Source organism: Empidonax traillii, unplaced genomic scaffold (genome assembly GCF_003031625.1).
Source record: "Empidonax traillii isolate 1590-97213 ecotype Southwest subspecies unplaced genomic scaffold, ASM303162v1 scaffold204:size1584377, whole genome shotgun sequence".
In the NCBI taxonomy this organism is placed as follows: Eukaryota; Metazoa; Chordata; class Aves; order Passeriformes; family Tyrannidae; genus Empidonax; species Empidonax traillii.
Genome location: NW_020955397.1, coordinates 306,437 through 328,664, shown reverse-complemented (window position 1 = coordinate 328,664; position 22,228 = coordinate 306,437). Strand labels below are relative to the sequence as shown.

The 22,228-nt window shown below is 56.3% G+C and overlaps 1 protein-coding gene across 1 annotated transcript in view; it reads left to right on the top strand.

The window, feature by feature from the left end:
* NOTCH1 (notch receptor 1) overlaps window positions 1–22,228 on the top strand; it is a 41,478-nt gene that overhangs the window by 1,111 nt on the left and 18,139 nt on the right. The window contains exons 2-5 of the mRNA XM_027887153.1: window positions 744–825; window positions 18,014–18,276; window positions 18,628–18,966; window positions 21,954–22,076. Coding sequence (XP_027742954.1) covers window positions 744–825; window positions 18,014–18,276; window positions 18,628–18,966; window positions 21,954–22,076 — 807 coding nt within the window. The remainder of the gene's footprint in view (window positions 1–743; window positions 826–18,013; window positions 18,277–18,627; window positions 18,967–21,953; window positions 22,077–22,228) is intronic.

Below are 22,228 nucleotides of genomic sequence, written 5' to 3'. Positions count from 1 at the left end.
AGGAAAAGTTTGCAGGAAGTTGTGCCTGATCGGAGTGGTCCCCAACACCCCACGGGGACACGTGGGGCTGGGGCCGGAGCCCCAGTGGGATGTTCCCGAGGTGCGTGGGCTCGGCGCCCATCCTGGGCACGATTTTGGTTGTGGTGGTGACAGTGCGAAGCTGAAATGGCTCAGTGTGAAACTGCCCCGGCTGCACACGCGTGTCACAGAACCAGTTACCGTGAAGAGCGAGCGGGGCAGAGAAGGGGAAGAGCGAGCCGGGGTGGAAATCGGAAGCGATTCTGGTACTTTCAGCGAGTTGCTGTGGTAACTCTGCAGAATTTGGGGGCCAGACAATGAAACCTGTACTCGCAGCAAGTTATGACGGGCGACTCATTTCGTTACCGAGTTCGTGGTAACTCGTGGGCCCTGGGGCAGATGGTTTCTCGCAAATGGCATTTGTCACTCAAGGGCCTGATCTGGGGTTTCTCTCTGTCAGTCCTCCTGCTGGAGAAGCAGGCACAGCCTACCCTCGAGCCCACCCTGAGTTTATTTTTAGGCGAGCCTCTCGGAGTTGAGGCCACGCGGTCCCTGCCTGCCCCCCATCACGCTTGCAAGTGGGGGCTGCTGGCTGCTGTACCCCCACCTCACCAGGCTGCACAGGTGCAGGGGGCTCTGGGGGTCTCAGCAAGCCTGTCCCCAGTCTGGGTGACTGCTGCCACCTGGGACCTGCGCTGTGGCTAATGCTGTCCCTCTGTTTGCAGGTTTACGGTGCACGCAGCTCGCCGAATCCTGCCTCAACGGGGGCAAGTGCGAAACTTTTCCCAACGGGACGGAGGTGTGCCAGTAAGTATGGAGGAGCCAGAGGATTTTCATCTCCCCCGACCAAAGTATTGACATGCATGTTGACTTTGCTTTGAAGGCTCTGGATTTAATAGGGCAAGATGCGTTTTCTTTCCTTGAGTGGCAAGAATAACCTGCTTGTGTAGGAGTCACCGCGAGTTTGGCAGGATCGGGCTTTGTTCCTAGCTGGGTGGAAAAACATGGGCAAAGGGCCATGTTTTGCTGGTGTTAACCTATGCAGACTGCCCTGCTGATGGAGCAGGAGGTAGGGCCAGCCTGCGGCACTTGTTGGACTGTCGGGCGTGGAGGGAGGCTGTCTGTCTGTCTGTCTTCCAGCTACTCCCTCCTGGCCCTGAAGCATTGCCTTCCAGTCCCTTGCAGTTCGTGGGGTGACCAGTACGTCTCCAATAAACACTCAAGGGAGGTTTCATGGCGTGGCTCTGGCTGCTGGAGCTGCCCCAATGATGTCCATGTCCATCGCCAGGGGAGCGGGGCCACCTCCTCCCTGCAGCCCTGCCGGTGCTGGTGCCAAGCTGTGGTCTAGCCTGGTGTTCCTGGCGGGACCTGGCACCCAGGCCGGGGCTTTCTCCAAGCTGATTGTGGGGAAACGGATGTGTAAAGCGTTTGGGACTCTTTGAAGGACCAACCGACCCACCGCAGCGATGGCCGATTCACTCCAGGCTCCCAGGGAACAATAACCAAGAGAAATGAATAAGGCTCCAGCTCCCTTTTTAAAACTATTCCATAAAAGAAATGTGAATGGGCAAGGCTCTGTTTTCCGGCCAGATTTCCCCTCTGCCTGTTGAACGTGGCCTGAGCTGAGAGCAGGCGGGGAGACGTTCCCACCCACCCCAAATTTCCAAATAGGAAGTCCTCGGCGGAGGAACCTGAAGGCATTTCCAATCCCAACCTGTTGAGTGGCAGTTTCCCTTGACAATGCCTGTTGCTTTTTTGCAAATCCGCCTGGGTGCCGTTACTCTGCCCAGTAGCCGGGCACCTCCCGCCCCCTTCTCCAAGCTGAGCCCCCCAACCCTTTGGTGCAAATAAATCAGCAAATCAATCAGGCACATGAGCAATTTAATGGACAAAGGCTGGGTCCCTTTGTGAGCCACTAATGAATGCACGCCACTTTTTTTTGCACAGAAGCCCTTACCAACGCTTGACGCTCTAAATCTTGTTTTCTTTCATTCAAAGAGCGACAGCTGGGATTCGGTCGAAATTCGGCAGCTATTGTTAAGGGAGGCAGATTAATGCTGTGTGACTAATCATGTATGGCTTCCCAGAATGCCCAACCCTCCACCCCCTCCCCAACCTTACACCCCTCCTTTTCCTTGTGGTCATTCTTTCCTTTTTTTTCTTAAGTCTCTGCAACTCCTGATTTACATTTCATGTGCAGATGGTGATGGAATCTAATTAGATCTGATGTGTGCGAGCTCTATTTGGAGAAGCCGCCGAAGTGGGCTCGGGGTGGGGTTTTTTTTAAGAGAAAAAGTTAACTTTATAGAACTTGTTGCTTGCTAGCTGTGAATAACTGCCTCTCTCTTGGCTGCAGACGCCGTGATGGCTTCGTGAGTGTGTGTGAGTTACTTTTTGCAGGAGCCCAAGGTGTGTGTGTGCTCTGTGTGTTAAAGCTCTTGTCCCGTGCAGGGCGATGGGGGCAGATATTAGAGGTGCAGCCAGGCTGGAGGAGGTGCAACTTCCCAAGTTACCTGATAGCAACTCGCAAAACCCCAGTTTTTCACTTTGTTTGAATATCTCTTTACGAGGAGTTTTGCTTCCAAGCTTCTTAAACAAAGCAAGAGCCAAGAGCACAGATACCAGACGCAGAAAAGCTTGGCACTGCCCTTTGGCGCCTGCGTGAAATGCACCATTTTGGCTGCTGGCCACATCTCTGCTCGGCCTGGCACTTAACAAAGTTTGGCCATAAAGCCCCATTGTGCTGCCCCCACAAATCCAATTAGAAAGTGGAGTGAAATAAATAGCGTACGAGGGAGACGCTACTCCAGTGGATGAGTGTCCCGGTGCTTGTGGCGGGACAGAGCTCGTTGGGTTACGTGGAGACGACTCTGATAACTCCCAACCCCGGGTTATCGGCCCTGTTTCGGAAAGGGGATCGCCGGTGCAAGATGAGGAGCTTTCTCCGCCTTTATTATTTTACAGGGGTAGTTTGTAAAGCTCCAGGTGCCTTATCTTGCTTGTCCCTTTGCCAGGCAGCGCAGGGCACGCAGGGCTTTGGCTGAACGGAGGGCACTGAGCGTTGGATCGGCTGGAGGGCTCGCGACAGAAGTGCCCTAATTAAGCTGCTTTGGAGCTGTTCTCCATCTTGGCAGGGTTGTCCGGGTCTTCCAGTGCTGGAAGAGCAGCAGCAGAGTTTCCTGTGTCTTGCACAAACCCCAGCTGAAGGCACGGGGTGTTTCTGTCCCGGAGCTGGAGCTTTAAAAGGTCCGGTCTGGCGTTGGTGGCTGCTGCGGGGTTTGACGTGAGGTTTCGTGGCGCTGGGGAGCTGTGGCATTCCAGAAAAGGCACTTGCCTTTGGCTAAGGCATTTTCCCAGACAAAATGAGGAGTTTTTTTCCAAGAGGCAGTTTTGACTTCTAGTGATAGCTCCTAATTAGACTGTTGGATAACTCTAGTTTTGACTGGCATCCCCGCAAATGAGTCGGGCTGATTTTAGCTCGCCGTGCCATGTGACATTTATTCCCAGGACCTCCCTTGCTCCGCTAGTTAAAAGCAGATGGAATGAAAGAGGGCTGAGTTTCCAACCCCGCTCCACCAGCCTCTCACCGTTAAAGTCAGAGGAGCTGTGCCTGGCTTGTCATCCTCTTGCCCAGAGAAGCAAACGAGACAGCGAAGGGAAGGAATAAGTTAAATTAATCACTAGGTTTGTGCTGAAAAGGGGGAAAAGTCGGTTTGCCAAAGTACTTCCTCTGTTTATGAATCAGTGTGGTGTTGTAGTTCAGCCAGGGCAATGGCTCCTGAGCTGGTGCCCGTTGCCACCACCAGCTTCCACGGGCAGCGGGCCAGAAACACGGGAAGAAATATTCAGAGGGGGACCATAGCGGGAAGAGAGGATTATTTTAGCTCCAAACTCTTTTAGGAGACAACCAGGAAGGCAGAGGAGTGATGTGAGCCCTGCAAGTCTCTGTACCCTTCAAGTTATTCAACTGCTCAGTCATTGTTATCTCATTGTAAAGGGCGGAAGTTTCCTTCTGGTTTGGTTTTTCTCATGTGCTTTAACCCAGCGTTATTTCCATGAAATAATAACAAAGAAAAAATGCGGTCTCGGTGCTGGAGAGGAAGAGGGTGGAGTGTTGAACAATCAACCAGAGGAAGCCCTTAAAGAACTAGAGGAGCAGTGATTCAGCCATGTTGAGAACTCTTGGTGGCTCTTTCAAGTCTGATCTCATTCTCGGAAAGAACAAGGTGGAAATGGGTAAGAGGGGAGATTAAAAATACAAAAGTGTCACCTGTTGTGAATTCCAGTGGAAGAGAAACTTAGCTGAGAAGCCCAGCTGGTGAGGTCATTGGGACAGCAGCAGGGGTTTTAGCTCTTTTCTAAAAGAATCTGTTTACCCCTCTCCTCTCTGCAAGGCGTCTCGATGGTTATCAGTTGTCTCAGGTGGTTCTATTCTCTCCTGTTCACTTGCCTTGGGATTTTATTGCTTGAGCTGAGTTTTTTTTGCTTGTTTTTTTCTCATGGCTTGGATGCTTGCGACGGGCAGAGGGTTGTACTGCGTGGCCAGCGTGGGCCACATTCAGGAGATGTCTCAGTGGCTCCCTCAGCAGTCCCTGCAGCACAGAGATGAGCAGGAGAGATGGGGTGGTGCCTGCTGGCGTGAATTTCTTCAGAGGGGCAGGGGGGATGCAGTACTCACAGTGGCCATCATCACCTGAGATCAGAGGGGCTGTTTGCTGCTGTTTGCTCACAGCTGTTAGACGTGTGACCCCAGAGCAGCTTGGCTTGGAAGGCACCATTAAAGGTCACCTAGTCCAGCCCCCCGTGCAATGAGCAGGGGCACCTTCAATCTTCATGATGGGATGCAGTGCACGGGGCTCTGCTTTGTTCTATGGGGTGTGTTTTAATCCACCAAAATCTGTTCCACCTGCACCCCCTGACTCACTGTCTGCCTCCCTGCTGGCAGCCACACCACGTCCATTTGTTCCAGCTGATTCTGCATACCTGGCCTCACCTCCAGGGCTGTTATGGTTTATTGTATGTAGCACGAGGGTGACACATATAAGTCACTGCAAGACCAGGCTGTGCACCAATTAAGGGCTCGGACAACATAATCAGGAGGCAGTTAGCAAGTTTTAAAATAACATTGTTTGGAAATTAACCTGCTTTTTCCAGGCCTGGAGGTGTGGTGACCCTCGTTTTGCTCGTGTTGGTAGGTGTCCCAAGTGGTAACGGCGTGTGTACATGAGTGGAATGTGAAATTTATAGAGCATCAGTGTGTTTAACGAGGGAGTAGCCTCGGGGTGCAGTCAGGGAGAGCTGGTAAGCTCTGGATCTGGATGGAGACTTCTCTGTGGTCTCTGTGCTGCCAAACTCCAGGTGAAGGTTTTAGACCATGTGTTGGGGCTGCAGAGTGGAAGAGCCTCTGGGATACAACTTAACTCCCCCTTGGAAAGCAGACCTGCAGCGGGATCTCAGTTGAATCCTGCCTCCATTCCAGCAACCAAATAGGTGTTCAGGGTCCACCTGCTCCACTCAGGCTGTGTCCAGTCATCCCTGAGGACTGCCCAGCTTCTGCTGCCTCCTGGGATGAAGCAGCACTGTGGGGACTTGGGCTGCTCACTCACTGCTCCCCAGGCTGGTCCTGGGCTGGTCCTGCAGCTCTTTGCTTTGGGGTTCAGGGTTAGAAAGACCATCAGGCCAGAGAGGCGATGGTTTGGGGTGATTCCAGATGCTTCTTGAACAGAGTTTTCATCTCATTGCAAGCCCTTGGCACATGGTGCTGAGCCCCAGCACCTGAAGGATGGTGCTGCAGTCACCCAGGCCAGCAGCTGTGCCCAAATCCTACCAACCCCTGATGCTGTCTTGCTGCATGGTACCCTCAAGAGCCTGGATTTGCTGTGGAGAAAAGGCATCTCAGCTTTCCCAGACCATCTGCCCTTCAGTGCTGGGCTCCTTGGGGTTGGCCTGGAGAGGCAGTGGCAGCAGCAGGTTGGTGTTAACTCCCATCTCAAAGACTGTTGGCCATGGCTGTTGTGCTGGGGTGCTCACCAGCCCAGGGCTGTGCTCGCACTTTGGTGTGGGGTAAAGCTGCAGCTCCTGGCATCATCCAGAGATCTGGAATAAGCACAGAAATGCTGCTCTGGTGTTGAGGGGGATTGCTGCGTCTTTGATTCCTGGGTACCTGGATGTGGAGGCACCCAGGAGCAGAGAGGTGTGAGGGTCAGGCCCTGCCTTGGCACCCCTGGCATTCTCAGGGTCCCACCAGCGTCGCAGAGCCGGGGGCTGAAGGGCTTTGGAAGCCCCAGTGGGATTTCACATCACAACTCTGTTTGTACATCTGTTGTGTGTGATGTTGGGAAGTCTTGGCAGCACCCTGGTGGGTCTCAGTGACACCAAACCCCATGGCAGCTCCCATCTGCCCCAGGGCAGTTAGAGATGCCCAGCTGGGAGCACCCCAGTGTTTAACATCTGGCTCTTGCTGGTGGAGCAGCTCAGCGCTGCTTCCAGCTGACCATATGGCCAGGGGTGACGGTGCCTGTTCACACCTGCACACACCCACGTGTGGACTCTGCCTTCCTCAGAGTGTGACAGCACCCAGACTTGTTGCAGCAATCTCTGTCTACAGCTCTAGTGCTTATCCTGTGAGTCAGGTCCTCTCCTCTCACCCCCTCATGCTGGCAGGTGCCCCTTGGGCAGGGGTCTGCCTTATGGGATGGGGTGGGGGTTTCCACATACCTCCAGCAAGGTGTGCTTAGTGCCTCAGTTTCCCTCCATTTGCAGTTGGTCACCTGAACATCAAAACCTGTCTCAGTGCAAGACAGAGCAGCACAACCTGCCAGCTGCATCCTGGTTCAGGGAGGTGAATTAGGTGATCAGAGAATTGTGGAATGGTTTGGGGTGGAAGGGACCTTAAAGACCATCTTGTTCCAACTCCCTGCCATGGGCAGGGACATCTTTCACTAGTCCAGGTTGCTCTAAGCCGCATCCAACCTGGCCTTGGACACTTCCAGCAATAGGGCAGGCACAGCTTCTCTGGGCAACCTGCTGCTGATGGTGGTTCCCACTGCTAAATGTAGTGCTTGGTGTGAGAGATACAGGAGTATCTCTGTGTGAGGCCTTGGGGATAAGGGGGGGGATGTTTGGCTGGGCCATATGGGGAGCTCTTCCCCCGCAAATCGAAAATTTGCAGTTGCAAGGGACCTACAGTGGTCATCAACTGATGGGGCAGCAATCGCACCCACTACTTCACGCGCAGTGGGGTTCGTGCCATGTCCAACACTGGTGTCTGTTGAGAATCACAGAACATCCTGAGTTGGAAAGGGCCCACGAAGATCGTGGAATCCAACTCCTGGCCCTGCTCAGAACAGCCCCAAACTCCCACCATGAGCCCTGGGACTGGGTGGTGGTGAGAAGCGCCTCCCTCGCCCAGCAGTAATTAATGTCTGCTCTGAGCTTTCACCCGTCACGTCCTCCCCTTCCCCCCATGGCAGCCTGGAGTTAATATTGGAAAAGCCAGTTAAACAGTTAATGTTTAGGCCCTGGTTATTAGGCTCTTGCACATTTCCAGCAAAGGGAGCCGAGCTGCATTTTAATGGGAAACTTTCATGCTCAGTCAAGTTGCAAAAATTTATTTGCGCAGGAGTCATTTTCTTTTAACAAGTTTTCACCCTAATTCCCTTCCCCAAAATCTGAATTTAATGGTATTTATATGGGAAATGGATTTATTAAGTTTTAATGATGCTATAACGTTGCCCTTATTTAATAGAAGGGGCACCCTGCAGGCAAGTGGCCTGGTGGTGGTGGGGTGGGAGGGCTGGGTGCTGGAGGGGCACCCATGAGCTGTGGAGCCTGTTGCTTTGATCTAAAGTCAGTGTAGCTGAGATTGGCAATGCCAGGTTTGCTTGGACCTCCTGAGCTGTGCAGGATCAGTCCTTGGCTGTTGCAAGGGCTGAGCCTTGTGCCCAGCTGCCAATTCCTCCTCATCCTCCCCTGTGGCTCCTGGTGTGATGTGGCATTACCTGTGTCCGCCACAACTGTCCCCAAGAGAAGCAAGGAAAGGAGCCTTTGGCATTGGTGCTCTTGGCTTTGTCAGCTGCTCTGTCCCACGTCCCCTTGCTGAGAGAGCTGGTGTCAGCAGGGTGACGGGACCCCAAGGACCCCACTCTCCCTGCTGGCACCACTGCCTGGGGGTTGAGCATTTTTGAGTGTCCAGTGGTTTATTTTAAGGTGGAAATTTGCTGCTGTTGATGAGCAGCCATGGAGGAGATCATGTCCCAGTGCTCCCACCCCACCGGTGCATCCTTGCACGGGGGATCAGAAGGACACCCTTCCAAAGGCACTCACAGGTGGTTGACCCATCGGATGGCTCCTCTTGAGCAAGTGGAGGAATGTGGCTGTCCACAGTGGGATGTGCCAACACCATCAGCTCCCAGTTCCCGCCCTCGCACCCGCTGCCCGACTTTGGGGCGGGCTGGGAGAGTGACCCCACGGGGGAGCAGCCCTGGAGGAGGGGGAGCCTCTCCCCAGCCTCCAGCCCCTATTAAAATGTTAGACACAGACCTCCAAGTCAAAAGGCAGGGCGACAGACGGCCCTTTCACAGGGCCTGCTGCTCCCCACAAAAGGGGGGTTTCCAGGGGAGGGGGGCAGGAATGCAGGCTGCGGCCGGAGGGCAGAGCCGCCACCATTGTCCCTGCTCCCTCGGTGAGGGCGTCATGTTGACACAGGGATTTCTGCCGGCAAAAGGTGTCGGAGGCAGAGTCTTCCCTCCCTCCCTCCCTCCCTTCCTCGCCGTTTCCTTGGTTAAACTCGGCGGCAACAGAAATCCCGGGATATGGATCCCGGGAGCTGATACCCGTCTGCTCGGTGGTGCTTTACATCCCTCAGCACATGGTTTCCGAGTGGGCAAGTGGGCTCATAACTGTTTTTGGGAGCTTTGCTCTCAAGGGGAAACCAGCAGCTTTGTGGCCGTGACCTTGGGGGTAGCTGGATCCACCTTTGCCCACTCCCCATCTCACCCAAACATCGCTGGCAGGAATTTTCCCTGGCTTTCGGTTGGGTTTGTGCCGTAGGGGCACCCATGTGCTCTGCTAAACTCCCCTCTCCTCTTTGTTTATAAATATTGGAGCTAAATTTAGCTTGTTTAAACTTTTGGTGGCTGTTCAGATCCTAATCGTAGGTCTTATGTTCAGGATTAGAAGAGTGGGATGGTGGGGTCACGCGTGGGAGTTTTCCATATTTGGCTCTCGGGCTGCGCAGTGTTTAACCAAGGCTTGGTTTGAGGGGGAAAGGGGAAAAAAAGAGAGTTCATCATTTCCTTAGAGAGGTCTGACACCAGTGCCAGAGCCCCTGGAGCACAGCACTGTGAATTCACCCTGCACAGGCAGCAAGTGTGGGCAGCGGTGCAGGGAAAATGGGCATTTGCCCCAAAAGGGGGTAGGGAAGGGAGAGTGGCCCTGAGCAGCCTGGGGAGCTGGAAATTCCTCACCTCCCCCAAATTCTGACTTTTCCTTCTGCTGGCTCAAAGAATGAAGTGTTTTTAGAGGGGAAAAGTTTACAAATGAGAAACCAGAGCAGGGAGCAGTTGCAGGGGGTGCTCTCAGATGCCAGAGGTGCCAGGCAGCCCTGCAGGGGAGGAAAAGAGCTGGGTGCCATACTGGTGTTTGATGGGCACACTGAGCACTGTTGGCACTTGTTGGAGGACCCGCCCCAGGAAAGCCATCCATGTCCCATGGATGGGTGGTGGGATCATGTGCTGGCCTCTGCCTGAGCCATGCTCCCTGGGGATCCTGTGCTGGGAGCACATCCTTCGTGGTCGCCCCATAAACAGGCTCCTCCAAGAGAAGGAGCAGAGGCCGGGATGAGCGGAGTGAGCCGAGCTCCCACAGACAATGGGGCCGTGCAGCTTTACACCGGGAGAGGATATAAAAAAACATCAACTGGGGAAAACAAATATTTCATAGCAGCCATTGTTGAGGGTGGGAATGAGGCGAGTTTTGTCTTGGGCTCTTCCTTCGACATCTTTCATGTTTATTGTGAATGAAGCTCCATTGAAAGGCAGCTCCTTCCCAGGTAGCCGGTTACCACCCGGTGAATAGGCTGGCCACTCTGCTTAGTAATGGGATTATATTGTTTTTCATTACAATGGGAACTTTGATTCCCAAACTATCCTGACTAATGTCTGCTTAAGAAACAAAGCCATTTTTTTTTTCCCTCTCCCTTCACGCTCGTAGGAGGAACTGGGCTGTAGCACGTTTTTCCCCACTCCTGTCCATGAGCGTATCCAGCTTTGGGAATTCCTTTAGTTTCTCTCCAGATGAAAGTCTGGATCTTAAAATCTCAATTAGATGGCTTGGGCTAGGTCAAAAATGAAATGGAACAAGAAAAAAAAAAAACACATCAAAGACTTGGGATTGCAGTTTGCTTTTTTAATTAAACAAGAGTGGAGATCTGCTCCTGCTTTATTAACCTAATGTCACTTGGAGTAACCTGCTGCTTTGCCAACCACCTCCCTGTGTGAAACTCTGCTTTTTTCCCAGGCTGGTGTCCCAGAGTGTTTTTTAATAAAGCAGGGCCTGGATGGGACTTCTTAAAAAAACCACCAGTTTGGTCTCGTGCTGGGTTTTGGTGCTGGGAGCTGCGTCGAGGCTGCTGGAGGTTTCTGTGGGGCTGTGCCGGCTCCAGGGTGCATCACCCAGTCGGGGTGTCCCACATGGGTGAGGGGAGTTCTGCCTTCATGCCTTGGCTCCCGTGGGAGCTGTGGCAAAGCCTTTGGTTTCTTAACAGCCGCGTGTGCCAGAAACCACAGAGCGAAGCTGCAGGTGAGGCGCGCTGAGCCCGACCTGTCTGCTGCTCGAGCAGCCCCCCAGCCCCTGGCTGCCAGGGCAGAGGGAGCATCCACAGCCCCATTTGCCCCAGGAAGGTCAGGGCAGAGTCCAAAAGTGTCCCTTGTCTCCCTGCACCCATTTCCTTCTGCTGGCTCCAGGTGTATCGTGCCACCTGAGCAGGGTGGCGGTGCCACGCCAGGAGCTGAGTGAGAGCTGGGAGCAGAGAGCAGGGTGCTGAGCTCTGCTTTTCCAGCAGGACCATTTTTCAGACCTTCCCCTTGCTCCAGAGTGTGCTCCTGTGCTCAGCAGGGTGTTCCCAAGGCAGGCTGATGCCGCTGGGAAGCCCTCCTGTAGACAGTAGTACACACCTGTTGCTCCGTGCAGCATGGGAGGGGTTCTTGGGGAGGCAGTGGAATAAGAATGAATGGAATAAGATGGAGTAAGAAGCATGTCTGTTCTCTCAGGGACATGGAGACATATCCCCAAGCACTGGCCCTTTCTCTGGTCGGATTGGGCAGATCAGAGATCCCTGGGCTGGCAGTGAGCAAACGTGTCTTACGGGGAAGGGTGTAACTTCAGGAGAAAGCTGGGGTGTTGCTTCCAGGCTGTGCCAGGCAGGAAGCCACTGGCACAACTGGAAAGGTGACTCCTGTGTGTGGCTGGCTGATGGAAAGCAGGCTTCCCCATCACCCAGGGTCTGCAGCTGCTGGGGTGCAGGGGAAGGTGTGGAGCAGACAGTTGTGGTTCCCTGTCAGCCCGGGGATGACGGTTACCCCGAGAGGTGTAGGGACAACAGGGTAGGGTTGTGTCACTGCTCTGCAGCTGGGAGCAGCCTGCAGGGGCTGTGGGCTGTCATGCAGCTAAGGGAGACTCTCCTGTGGGTTGTTTCTCCTTCCCTCAGCTGTTGCCAGCAAACATGTGAAATCTGAGTGTCCTGATCACGTTTGGCCACTTGATTCACTCCGCTGGGTCCAGATCACCCTGGCATAGGCGTCTGGTGGTCACGCCATGCATTTGTTGGTGCAGAGGGTTCTAGGGGTGTGATGGTCCTTTGGTGGGGACCCTCTGCACAGTGCAAGGTCATGGTCATGGTTCCTCGACCGTCTCTGCACTGGGGTGGCTCTCACAGGGGCTCTGGGTATAGAGAGGGGTGGCTCATTTGAAGTGGCTGTTCTAAGCCACGGATATCATGGAGCAGAGATCCCCCCAGCCCAGCCTGTCAGGGTGGGGGCTGCCCCCCATGGTGGGAGACCCCACACTCGCCACCTGGGTGTGCTGCTACCCCATTAGTCTCAAGCACCCCTAAAATGGGGCTTGAGTAAGGACCTGAGCCTCCTCTGCTCAGCTTTCCCACGCTGCTCATACTTTGGTGAAAACAACCACGGCCATTTATGCTTCCAGCAGATGAGGGTGAGGAAGAGGTTGTGTGATAGCAGAGCAGATAAGAGGCAGCCTGGATGCGGGGCCAGGGGCCGGAATGGGGCTCCCTGCCAGCCCCTCCCACAGTGTGGAGCTGGCCCCTAATGGGATGGGGATGGGGGACAGCTCTTGCATGTCCAGTGGCCGTGCTCCAGCTTTCACCTGGTTTCCATTTTGCTTGATGGCTTATTTTGTGCGCTGTAAGCCTGAGGTGGGTTTTACCTCCAGCCCTGCCACGGTCTCAGGGTCCCTTGGGAGGACGTGCTGGGAGTGGCCAGGAGAGCAGTGGGTGGTGTGAGCTGCGGGGTGGTGCAGGCTGAACCCCCACATCCAGGGCATCCCCCCTGCACCCAGCACCTCCAAAACACCCCCAGCCCCCAGGCTGTGCTTGTGCAGGGCTGACACATCCCAAATTTGGACAAAGCCCCCGTGCCGCCATGCGGGAGCCGTGCCGGGGCGGAGTGGGCTGCGGGAGCGCCTGGGTGTCATCTGTGCCGGCCGTGGCAGATGGCAGCTTAGCACAGAAAGGAAAACATTAGTCTTGGGTCAGAGGTCACAGAAACATCTGCCTCGGGATGCTTTCAGTGCCCGCATTGCTGCGGAGGGACAAAACCTGTTGCTGGTGGGTCGGAGGAAAAGCCTCGCGCGCCGCGAGCGGGGACAGAGCGAACAAAGGGCTGGTGGAGCGCGGAGCCACACACAGGGAGCGCCCAGTGCGACAGCCAGGGGATGGGGGGGGGACTGGCATGGGCACCCCAGCTCTGCCAGCGCTGCACTGGAGTGAGGGAGTGCTGGGAGTCACCACAGCCAGCCAAGCAGACGGGTAGAGCAGAGCTGGGACAGTGGCTTGGCAGCAGAGCTCATAGGTTCTGATACACTCCTGCAACTCATTCATGCTTCTGATTATCTGATCTGAAGAGCTCTCCTGGAGCCTTGCTGGAATAGCTGCAGCGTTGGACCACTGGTTGTAACTCCTTAAGGATGTGCAGCAGACACAACAAATGCACGTGCTCGTGCTGAGCAGACCCAGATTTGGCCTGGGCTCGGTGCTGGGAGCAGGGTGGGAATTCAGGGCCGCTGTTCCCGTTCCCAGGCTGTCCCCGGGGACTTGCTGTCTGACCTTGGACAAGGCCTTCTCCATCACCCTTCACACTGGCCATGAATCATGCTGGAGATTTATGGGTCGGCAGCGCGGTGCATTATTAACGCGCCTCCCCCTCATGCAGGGTGCTCGCTCTGGGCCAGCACGGAGGGGGAAGACACATCCCAGCCCAGAGCTGTGGGAATCCAACCCCCAGCCTCTGCCTGACCCGCCCTGAAACAAAAAGCCACCAGGATGGACGGCAGCCCCAGACTTTCGGGGGTTGTAAATCAGCGTGTTCACCCCTGCACATCATCCCCTCCACGTGCGACACCCCATCCACAGGGATGGGGGACCGACCGCTGCCCCCTGTCCTGTCTGGTGCTTGTCCCCTTGGTGGAAAACACCCCAGAAGCGTAGAGTTGTGAGTCGGTGTGCCGTGACTTGCTCCGTGTGCTGGAATGGTGCTGGGAGAGGGATCGTGGTGCGTTGGAGCAGGGCTTGGCCATCCCCGGGATCGGGATTCCGTCACCCTCCATCAGGGCGGGTCCCGGCCGGAGTGTTTGATGCCTCTTTAGCAGGTTAATGAGTCAACGGAAACGGTTCTCAGCTGCACTGGGGGGAGGCAGAGGCACCGGTATTTTTAGCCATTCCTGCCTGTTTTGGGAACAGGGTGTACGTCACACGTGGAGTTGGGAGTGTGACCACACTGGCCTCTCTGGGGGTTTCACAGAAGCTCCTCGGGACCCCGGGGAGCTTGGCCACATTTCACCGCCTCAAAGCTACTTTCTAATGGCCCTTCTGAGCTGTTTTGATCCTGGAGCACCCGCCCTGGCCTCTGCCAGCACATAAATCTATAATTAAAGCGTAGCTTTAATGTCTCATATGCTAATCTCCATAAGCTGCTTGGGGTTTGGTTTGGGTAGCCCTGGCTTGGGAAATGCCAAAGGAAAAACCACAGGGTGATGTTCACCTGGCTGAGCCCGCGGGGGCGTCGCATCCTCCATGTCTGCTCACCTGGAAGCCCTGACACCACCACCCCCCCAGTGGGTTTTTTTTACAGAAAATAAAGCTCAGCTCCCTGGGCTGAGCTTTAGGAGAGGTTTATAGTCCTTGGAGAAATAGGTGGATGCATGATGAGGTTGCAGTGTGTTAACCTGACTCTGCTGAATCCGGCCTTTCCAGACCTGGGAAAGTTGAAAAATAACTACATCTTGGACTGTCCTGATTCTTCACCTGGTTTTTGATCTCTTGCTTTGCATGTGAGACTTGTCTCCAGGCTTCCCTCCCCAGCCAGGACTCTCTGAAGCCGCTGCGGTTGCTGGGCTTTGAAATGCAGCTCCGGAGCAGCTCCAGAGTCTCTGTGAGTGAGCTCTGGGACTTGTGAGGGAAGGGAATGGTGGAATTCATCCTGTGGCTTTGTCCACAGCCAGGAATGTGCTCTTTCCTGCCTCATCTTGGACTTGCTGTTGCAGATGTGGGCAGGAGCATCTACGGATGATGCAGCAGCAGTGTGGAAGTGTGAGGGTGGAGGACGTCCTGGCCACTGCCTTGGAAAAGAAACTGAGATGATTTAGGAAGGTGGAAGGATTTGAGAGGGCTCCTTGAGCTGGGGGCTGATGTGTGCAGTGGCTGACTGAGGCTGAAATTGTGATTCAGGAATCACCAGGCATCCCCAAGAGGGTCTGTGTTGTGCAGTCCCGCGCTGCGTGATGCAAACTCCTCCGTGGGTTAGAGCAGTGACTGCTGGATTTTAAGGGTGTCTGTGCTGTATTGCTTGTTTTCTGAAGAGTTGCTGGAAATATCCCCTTTTCTGGGAGGAGAAATGTGGAGCGTGAGCATACCCTGGTCCTCCTTGGTCCGTGTGTGCCCATTGCTCAGCTCAGCCCTTCCATGCCAAACCTTTCCCTGCCGTTTGCCGCACCCTCCTCACTTCTGGAGTTGATTGCAGCCATAAATCAGCTCTTAATGCAAACAAATAGAAATTAATTTAAAAGTAATCTACTAACACCATGCAGCTTGAGGGGTTTCCTGAAGCAAAAGCCTGGAAAGCACCTGGGCAGCCCAGCTGGGTGTGGGGCAGCCCCCAACCCAGGCACTGCCAGGGACCCCAACCCCCCTGTGCCTTCAGGCAGAGACTTCCCTGCCACTCAGAATTCTTCCTCCAATCGCTAATTAACCTCCTGGCTAATAGCCATTCCCAAATTTGGGCCGGGCTCTGCTCCGACGTCCCATCCCTGAGCTCAAACCGCCACTCGCCAGCGCTGAAATTGGAAACGGTCCGAAAACTAATTGGGTGGGAGGGTGCTGGGCTGCGTGCCCCTCTCCCTGACCTCACAGTGCAGAAACCCCAATCCCAGAGATAGCCCTGCTGGCCGCCTGCCTTGTCCCGGGATGCAGAGCATCACCTCCTGATCCCAGAGCATCCTCTCCCGCTCCCGGACTGCCCACAGCGGCACCCCCGTGGGGGTTCCCGCGCTGCCATCGCAGCTCTTTGTCCAGCATCCAATCTTTTTTTTTTTTTTATTTATTATTATTATTCTTATTTTGAGTAAGAAAGAATTCTCTTTTTTTTCCGCCTTTTTCTCCCGTTGGAGAATCCCGTGACGCTCCCCCTGTCCGCCAGCCGCCGCGAGAGAGCGCGGGGGATTGTTTTAAGAAAAAAAGCGTGTGTGGTGCAGGGAGGCAGGAGGGGAGAGGGGGGAGAGCGGGGATTTTAACAGATGACTGCACACCCGAGCGGTTTGCCGGCGTCGTGCCTGTGCCGCCCGCCCGGGCCCCGCACAAAGAGCCCTCTCAGGCAGCCACGGCCCCAACCTCCGCATTCCCCCGCTCGAGGCCGTGGCTCAGCCACCCAGAAGCGCCGTCGCCCCGCGGTCGGGGCGCCCCGGGCTCGGAGCCGCCGGCGAGCCGGGCATCGTCCGCGGGCGCCGGCAGCTGCTCTGCCTCATTAGGATGCACACCTGCTCCCCGCCGCCCTTTGTGTGCCGAGCAGATGCCCTGATTTATTATTATACACATTTTCTTTTTCATTTGGCCTGGATAATGCCGTCTCATTAACTCAAAATGTCTCCGAATCCTGACAAATTCTCACACAATCCCCAACAATGAAATCAGAATTGGGTTAAAAAAAAAAAAAAAAAAGGAAAAAAAAAAGAGGGGGGAAAAAAAAAAGTAGGGGAAGAAGAGAGGGGGAGTGGGGCCGAAATGTGGTTGTGCTGCCGGCACGGTGTGGCAAAGAGTGGTGGTTCTGGGCTGGGGCGCCTGGGGGTGGGGGTTTGCTGGCTGTGCTTCACTGGAGGAGTCCCATATTCGTGTTTTGGGGGTTGCAGGGCAGTGCTGTGCTCTGCAGTGTTCCCCAGGACCCCCTCCCCTGCTCATCCCCCTGCCATATGAGCCTTGGAGGCCGTGCACGAGGCTCGGGAATGCAACATCCTGCCAGCCCTGGTGGCAACAGGTGTGAGCACGTGGTGCCCTGAGCCCCAGCCCGCCAAAGCACAGCGGGGACCGCAGTCCCCCAGTGCCCAGGTGGTGTCACCTTCCGTGCCCGTCACCTCACCCATGCCTCATGGCCATGCCTACAGGATCCCAGATTTATTTCTGCTCTCAAGGCCTCTGGTAGCAGAGCATGAGCTGAGCCCACTGTGCCCCGTGCTGCCCTGGTGACATTGCCATCGTGGTGTGGGACAGTTCCTCCCGTGCCATACTTGCCACGGCTGCTTGGCACTGCCCACCCAGGGCAGAACATCCCCTCTGGAAGCAGTGTAAAGTGAGCAGGGCTGGCGGGGAACAAAATACTTGGTGTCGTAGTGTGTTGCGGACAGGATACAAGAGGTGCCATGCAGGAGGGTTTGTGTCTCGTTCCTGGGATCTTTTGATGTCAGGTGCACAGCTTTGCTCCGTCCTCCCTTTCCCAAGGGACACCTTCCCTTCTCTGTGTGGTCCTGCCAGCCCTGCTGAGATGGCTGGTGAGATTTTCCCTTGGGGCATGTCCCTGTTGCCAGCCCCAGCCCTGCACCAGGCAGTTGCTGCAGCCCTGTTGGCCAACAGTGACAGATGGTGGAGCTGGTGGTGTCATTGGGGGGTCTTTTCTCAGGGCTCCCACACAGAGGGATGCATGAGTCAGGACAGCTCATCCCTCCTTGCAAGGGGTCCTTGCAGGAGGTTTGAGCTCTGGGGAAGCTCTCAGCTGGTTGTGAGGAGCAGGACCATGTCCCAGCTGCTGAGTCCCTGTTTGATCACGTTTGAGTGATTTAGGATGGAGGGAGGATAAAAATGGGTTCAGCAATGTCCCCTTGCTGCCTGGCCCCATGGATTCTTGTCTCCTTTGGGCTCTGTGGGTGCGGGTATGGGGATGCTCCTCCTGGTTCCACCACGTGTCCCTTGTGCCTCGGCGTCCTGTTCAGCAAGGAGAGGGGAGGCAAAACTCTCACTGCTGTGAGGCTCAGGACGTCAGCGCCGCGCCTGCGGTTGTGCAAGTCGGCGCAGGCCCCTCGATGGGGGACGCCTTTGTTCCCAGCACCTCTTTCATCTTCCTCTTCCCAGCCCAGAGCAGCCAGGGCAGAGCCCCACCACCGCCAGGCCCGGCGTGCCGGGATGCGGGGCCAGGCCAGTCCCTGTGCCACGCGGGTGCCCCCCCGGCCCCTCGGGGCGATCCCGCTGACGGCGCGCGCGTCTCGCCCCTGCCAGGTGTAGCGGTGCCTATGTGGGCGAGCGGTGCCAGCTGCCCAACCCCTGCCTGAGCTCCCCCTGCAAGAACGCCGGCACCTGCACCGCGGTGGTGCGCGGCAGCACCGTGGATTACACCTGCGCCTGCCGCCTGGGCTTCACCGACGAGCTGTGCCTGACGCCCCGTGACAACGTCTGCCTCAGCAACCCCTGCCGGAACGGGGGCACCTGTGACCTGCTGACGCTCAACGAGTACAAGTGCCGCTGCCCGCCGGGGTGGTCAGGTGAGGGGTGTCACTCTGCGGTGTGGGGACGCGGCCGCGGGGAGAGGGATGGCCTGTGGTAGGGGTTGCTCCTGGAAAAGCCCCGTGGGTGGAGGGCTGCCTGTGGTTTTGGCTTCCTTCAGTTCTTGCGGGAGGAGATAGGGAGGGTGGTTGCAAACTCAGGTTGGAGTTTAGGAGGGTCCAGGCTGGGGGAGCTGCGATCGTCCTGCACGGTGTTAATTGGTGGGGCTGAGGTGAGGGGGATTAGTTGCAACCAGTCCCAGATCCGGGTCTGCGCCCCGGTGCAGGTCTCTGCCACAGAGACCCCGAGCTGCAACTTGCATCCTCATCCTCCCTGCCTGCCCTCCCCAGGCAAAACCTGCCAGCAGGCCGACCCCTGCGCCTCCAACCCCTGCGCCAACGGGGGCCAGTGCGTGCCCTTCGAAGCCCACTACATCTGCCGCTGCACCGCCGGCTTCCACGGCGCCAACTGCAAGCAGGACGTCAACGAGTGCAGCATCTCCCCGCCCGTCTGCAAGAACGGGGGCAGCTGCACCAACGAGGTGGGCACCTACCAGTGCTCCTGCAAGCCGGCCTACACCGGGCAGAACTGCGAGCACCTCTACGTGCCCTGCAACCCCTCGCCCTGCCAGAACGGGGGCACCTGCCGCCAGATCGGAGACACCACCTACGACTGCACCTGCCTGCCAGGTAGAGGGCTGCCTCCCAGGGGGGAGGAAAGGGCTTGGGGGACCCTCTTGCAGCTCCTCTGTCTGCCTTGAATGAGCGGTGCCAGATCTCCCCACGAGTTATGGCTCTGGGAGGGACAAAACTCGTTGTGCCACGTGCCTTTGGGAGGACGCTGGGCAGCGATGCCCGAGGAGGAGAGGTCATCTGGGGGCTTTTTATACTTAGTGCTTCACCAAAATAGCTCCTCCAAAGCAACTGCTTGAGCAGAGGCCCCTGTGCGGATGCTCATATTCCAGAGTAAGAGTGCCTTTTTCCGCTTTAGCTTAATCCACTTCCAGAGTGGAATAATTAGCCCGGAATAGCTATTTTGGAAAGTTTCCGAGTGCAAACAGAGTTGGGGAAGGAAGACCCTCTCTATGCTCACTGCTGCTCCCTCTGGCAAGTGCCAGAGCAGCCCAGTAGGATTACAGCCTCTGGCATGAAGGGCTCTTGTGGGGGGGTCTGGATGGGGCTGCGCTGGGAGCTCAGCACCCTGGAAGTGATGGTGGCACCCTGGAAGGGAGCTTGGCACCCTTCAAGTAGGAGGGAAGAAGAGCAGCTGTGAAAGGGCCCCTGACCCCAGCAAGCCCTTTCACTTCTGCCCTCAGACAGTGGTTTGCAGCGCAGTTGGGGCAGGGAGCGGAAGGAGATGAGCAACCCCACACTCCCCCCGTCCCTGGGTCAGCTGGAGAAATGAAACAGTGCAGTTTCAGCCCAGACCAGGCTGTGCTTGCCAGGGCAAGTGCCATTTCTCACCAGAGCTAGCAACACTGGCCACCCACAGCAGATGTGGAGGGGACGCATCCGCCCTCTCCTTGGGAAGGAAGCCGTGGGCAGCTGCCTGAGGAGCCTCTCGTGGGATTGCTTTGATCCTCTGGTGACCTGTAGGGTGAGGGGTGGGCGCCTTCTCTGCCCTGCACCCTGGGCAGGGCTTGGCATTGCCACGGGGAGATCCAGCCTCCCTCCCTGTAGCTTCTGCCCCATCTCCACTGGGGACACAGCATCCAGGTGGGGATGGGCACAGAGGTAGCTGCATCCTGGCAGCCCAGCCTGCTGCTGGGGGGAAGATACATGATCCCTGTGAGCAGTGTAGGGCATCTTGACATGGGCTCAGAGGTTCAATCCCTTTCCCGAAGCTTTTGGCTGCAGTAACTCAGGAATCTCATTAACCATCCAGAATACCCAGGGCCCTGCAGGATCTCCTGCTCACCCAGGCTGGAGCAAAGCTCCTGTCCTTAGGGACAGTGAGGTGTGGGTCTGACTGGGCCAGCAGTGCCAGGAAGGAAGCCTTTCTTTCCAGGATGAGCTCCCAGGGGCGATGCTCCGTTGGAGCAGCTCCAAGCCCTGTCCCCTGGGAGCAGCACTGCCACAGGGATGGGCAGGTGGTGGTGGCAGGAGGAGCAGCCCAGGCCCTGCCCTGCCATTCTGCTGACGAGGCACTTTCCCTGAGCAGCCCAAGCATGGGGCACATCGGGGGCGAGGCACGGCCCTGGGGCAGCATCCCTGCTCCTGGGAGGATCAGCTCTTCCACACCCAGCCGTGGCTCTGTGGGCTGCTTCCAGGAGATTTGCATCCTGCAGGAGCTGGTTCACCTCCTGCGGGGGGTGGCACCTCCACCATCCCACATGGCTTGCTGCAGGAGCTGTGCAGCCACGGGCAGAGGCAGGAGGGATGGGGGGCTGTTCCTCACGATAAGGGGTGATTGATAGGCTGGTATGTGGTGCAGCAGACCCAGAACAATGACCCCTTTTCATTCCAGGAGAGGTCTGGCCCTACTGGGTTTCTTCAAGTTAAACTAATCTGAGCCGTTTTATCGTGCCATCGCTGTAGAATGTAACCCTGAGTTTAAAGTAATTGCAGCACTAATTACTCATTCAGATGGTTCAAAATGAGTTAATCCTGGTATCTAGGACATTTCCAGTTACTGCTGCTCAGTTTCAGCCCAGCTGCTTAAAAATGAGGTGCAAATCAATGTTGTCTGCTCTGGGCTCCGACCAGCAATCATAAAAACCTGTGGCTGCTCCCCATGTGATGGGGCTGAGGAGAGAAAAACGTGGAGAGGGTGAGGGGAGAGCCCTCAGCTGGTCTGGAGTCGGGGTTCCCACAGAGGGTGAGTCTGAGCACCCATTCCTTACCTGTGGAGGTGACATTTTGAGCTGTCTGCACAGGGAGCAGCCTAGCTTGGAGCTGCAGAATATCCTGGGGAGTCTGGGGGAGCTGCAAATGGACACTGGTACTGTGGGGAACTGATGTGGGCTGGCATTGCCATCCTGACCCTCAGCTCCTGGGCAGCAGCTGGATCAGGGGCTTTGGGGGCCATACAGTGAATGCAGCTCTTTAAACAAATGTTGGTCAGAGGGGGACTTGTAGCTTGGCAGGTGCCCTGAGAAGGGCCTGGCTGCTTTGTTTCTGGTGGAGAGGCTGGGGGAGGCAGGGGTGATAACAAACCCAAGCAGCCAGGCTCCCCATGCCAGAGGTATGCTGGGATAAGCCCAGTGCCCTGTGGGGAGGTGGCTCACCCTGGAAGGGACTTGGATCCTCCTCCAGGGCAAGCGCTGCTGCTGAGGCTCTTTACAAGTGAAATTAAAAGCTGGTGATTCAGCACTGGGTGCCACCAGCCTTCATGGGAGAAGTGCTGGTTCATTCCAGCTATGATGTGGAGTCAGATCCTCTGCTGCCCGGGGCAGGTGTCTCCAGACCTGGGGGCTTTGGCACAGGGATACCTCATCTGCCCTCATCAGCAGAGGAAGCTGCTGCCTTCCAGGCTCCAGCAGAACCAGCCCCTGGCAGAGGCAGGATAGAGATGGGGATGAAACCAGGCGGCTGCTTCAAAGCCAGGTTGGGAGCACCTGGCACACGCTCAGCACCTGATAGTGAAGAACATGGCATTGGAAGGGGGTGGTGGGGGCTGAGTTGGTGGCACAGCCAGTTGGTCAGTTGGCATCACAGCAGATATCTCCTCTGTGCAGGGTTCACGGGTCAGAACTGTGAGGAAAACATCAACGACTGCCCGGGCAACAACTGCAAGAATGGGGGCACCTGTGTGGACGGCGTCAACACCTACAACTGCCAGTGCCCGCCCGAGTGGACAGGTAATGCAGGCATGTGAGGGTGGCGCAGGGCTGGGCTGGGAGGACAGGTCCTGCCCTGGGGGGTGCCAGGGGCTGGGTGGGCAGGACTGTCCTGCTTACAGAGCCTGGGGGAGCGGGGCAGCGCCAGCCTCACGCAGGTGCCCCGTCCCCTG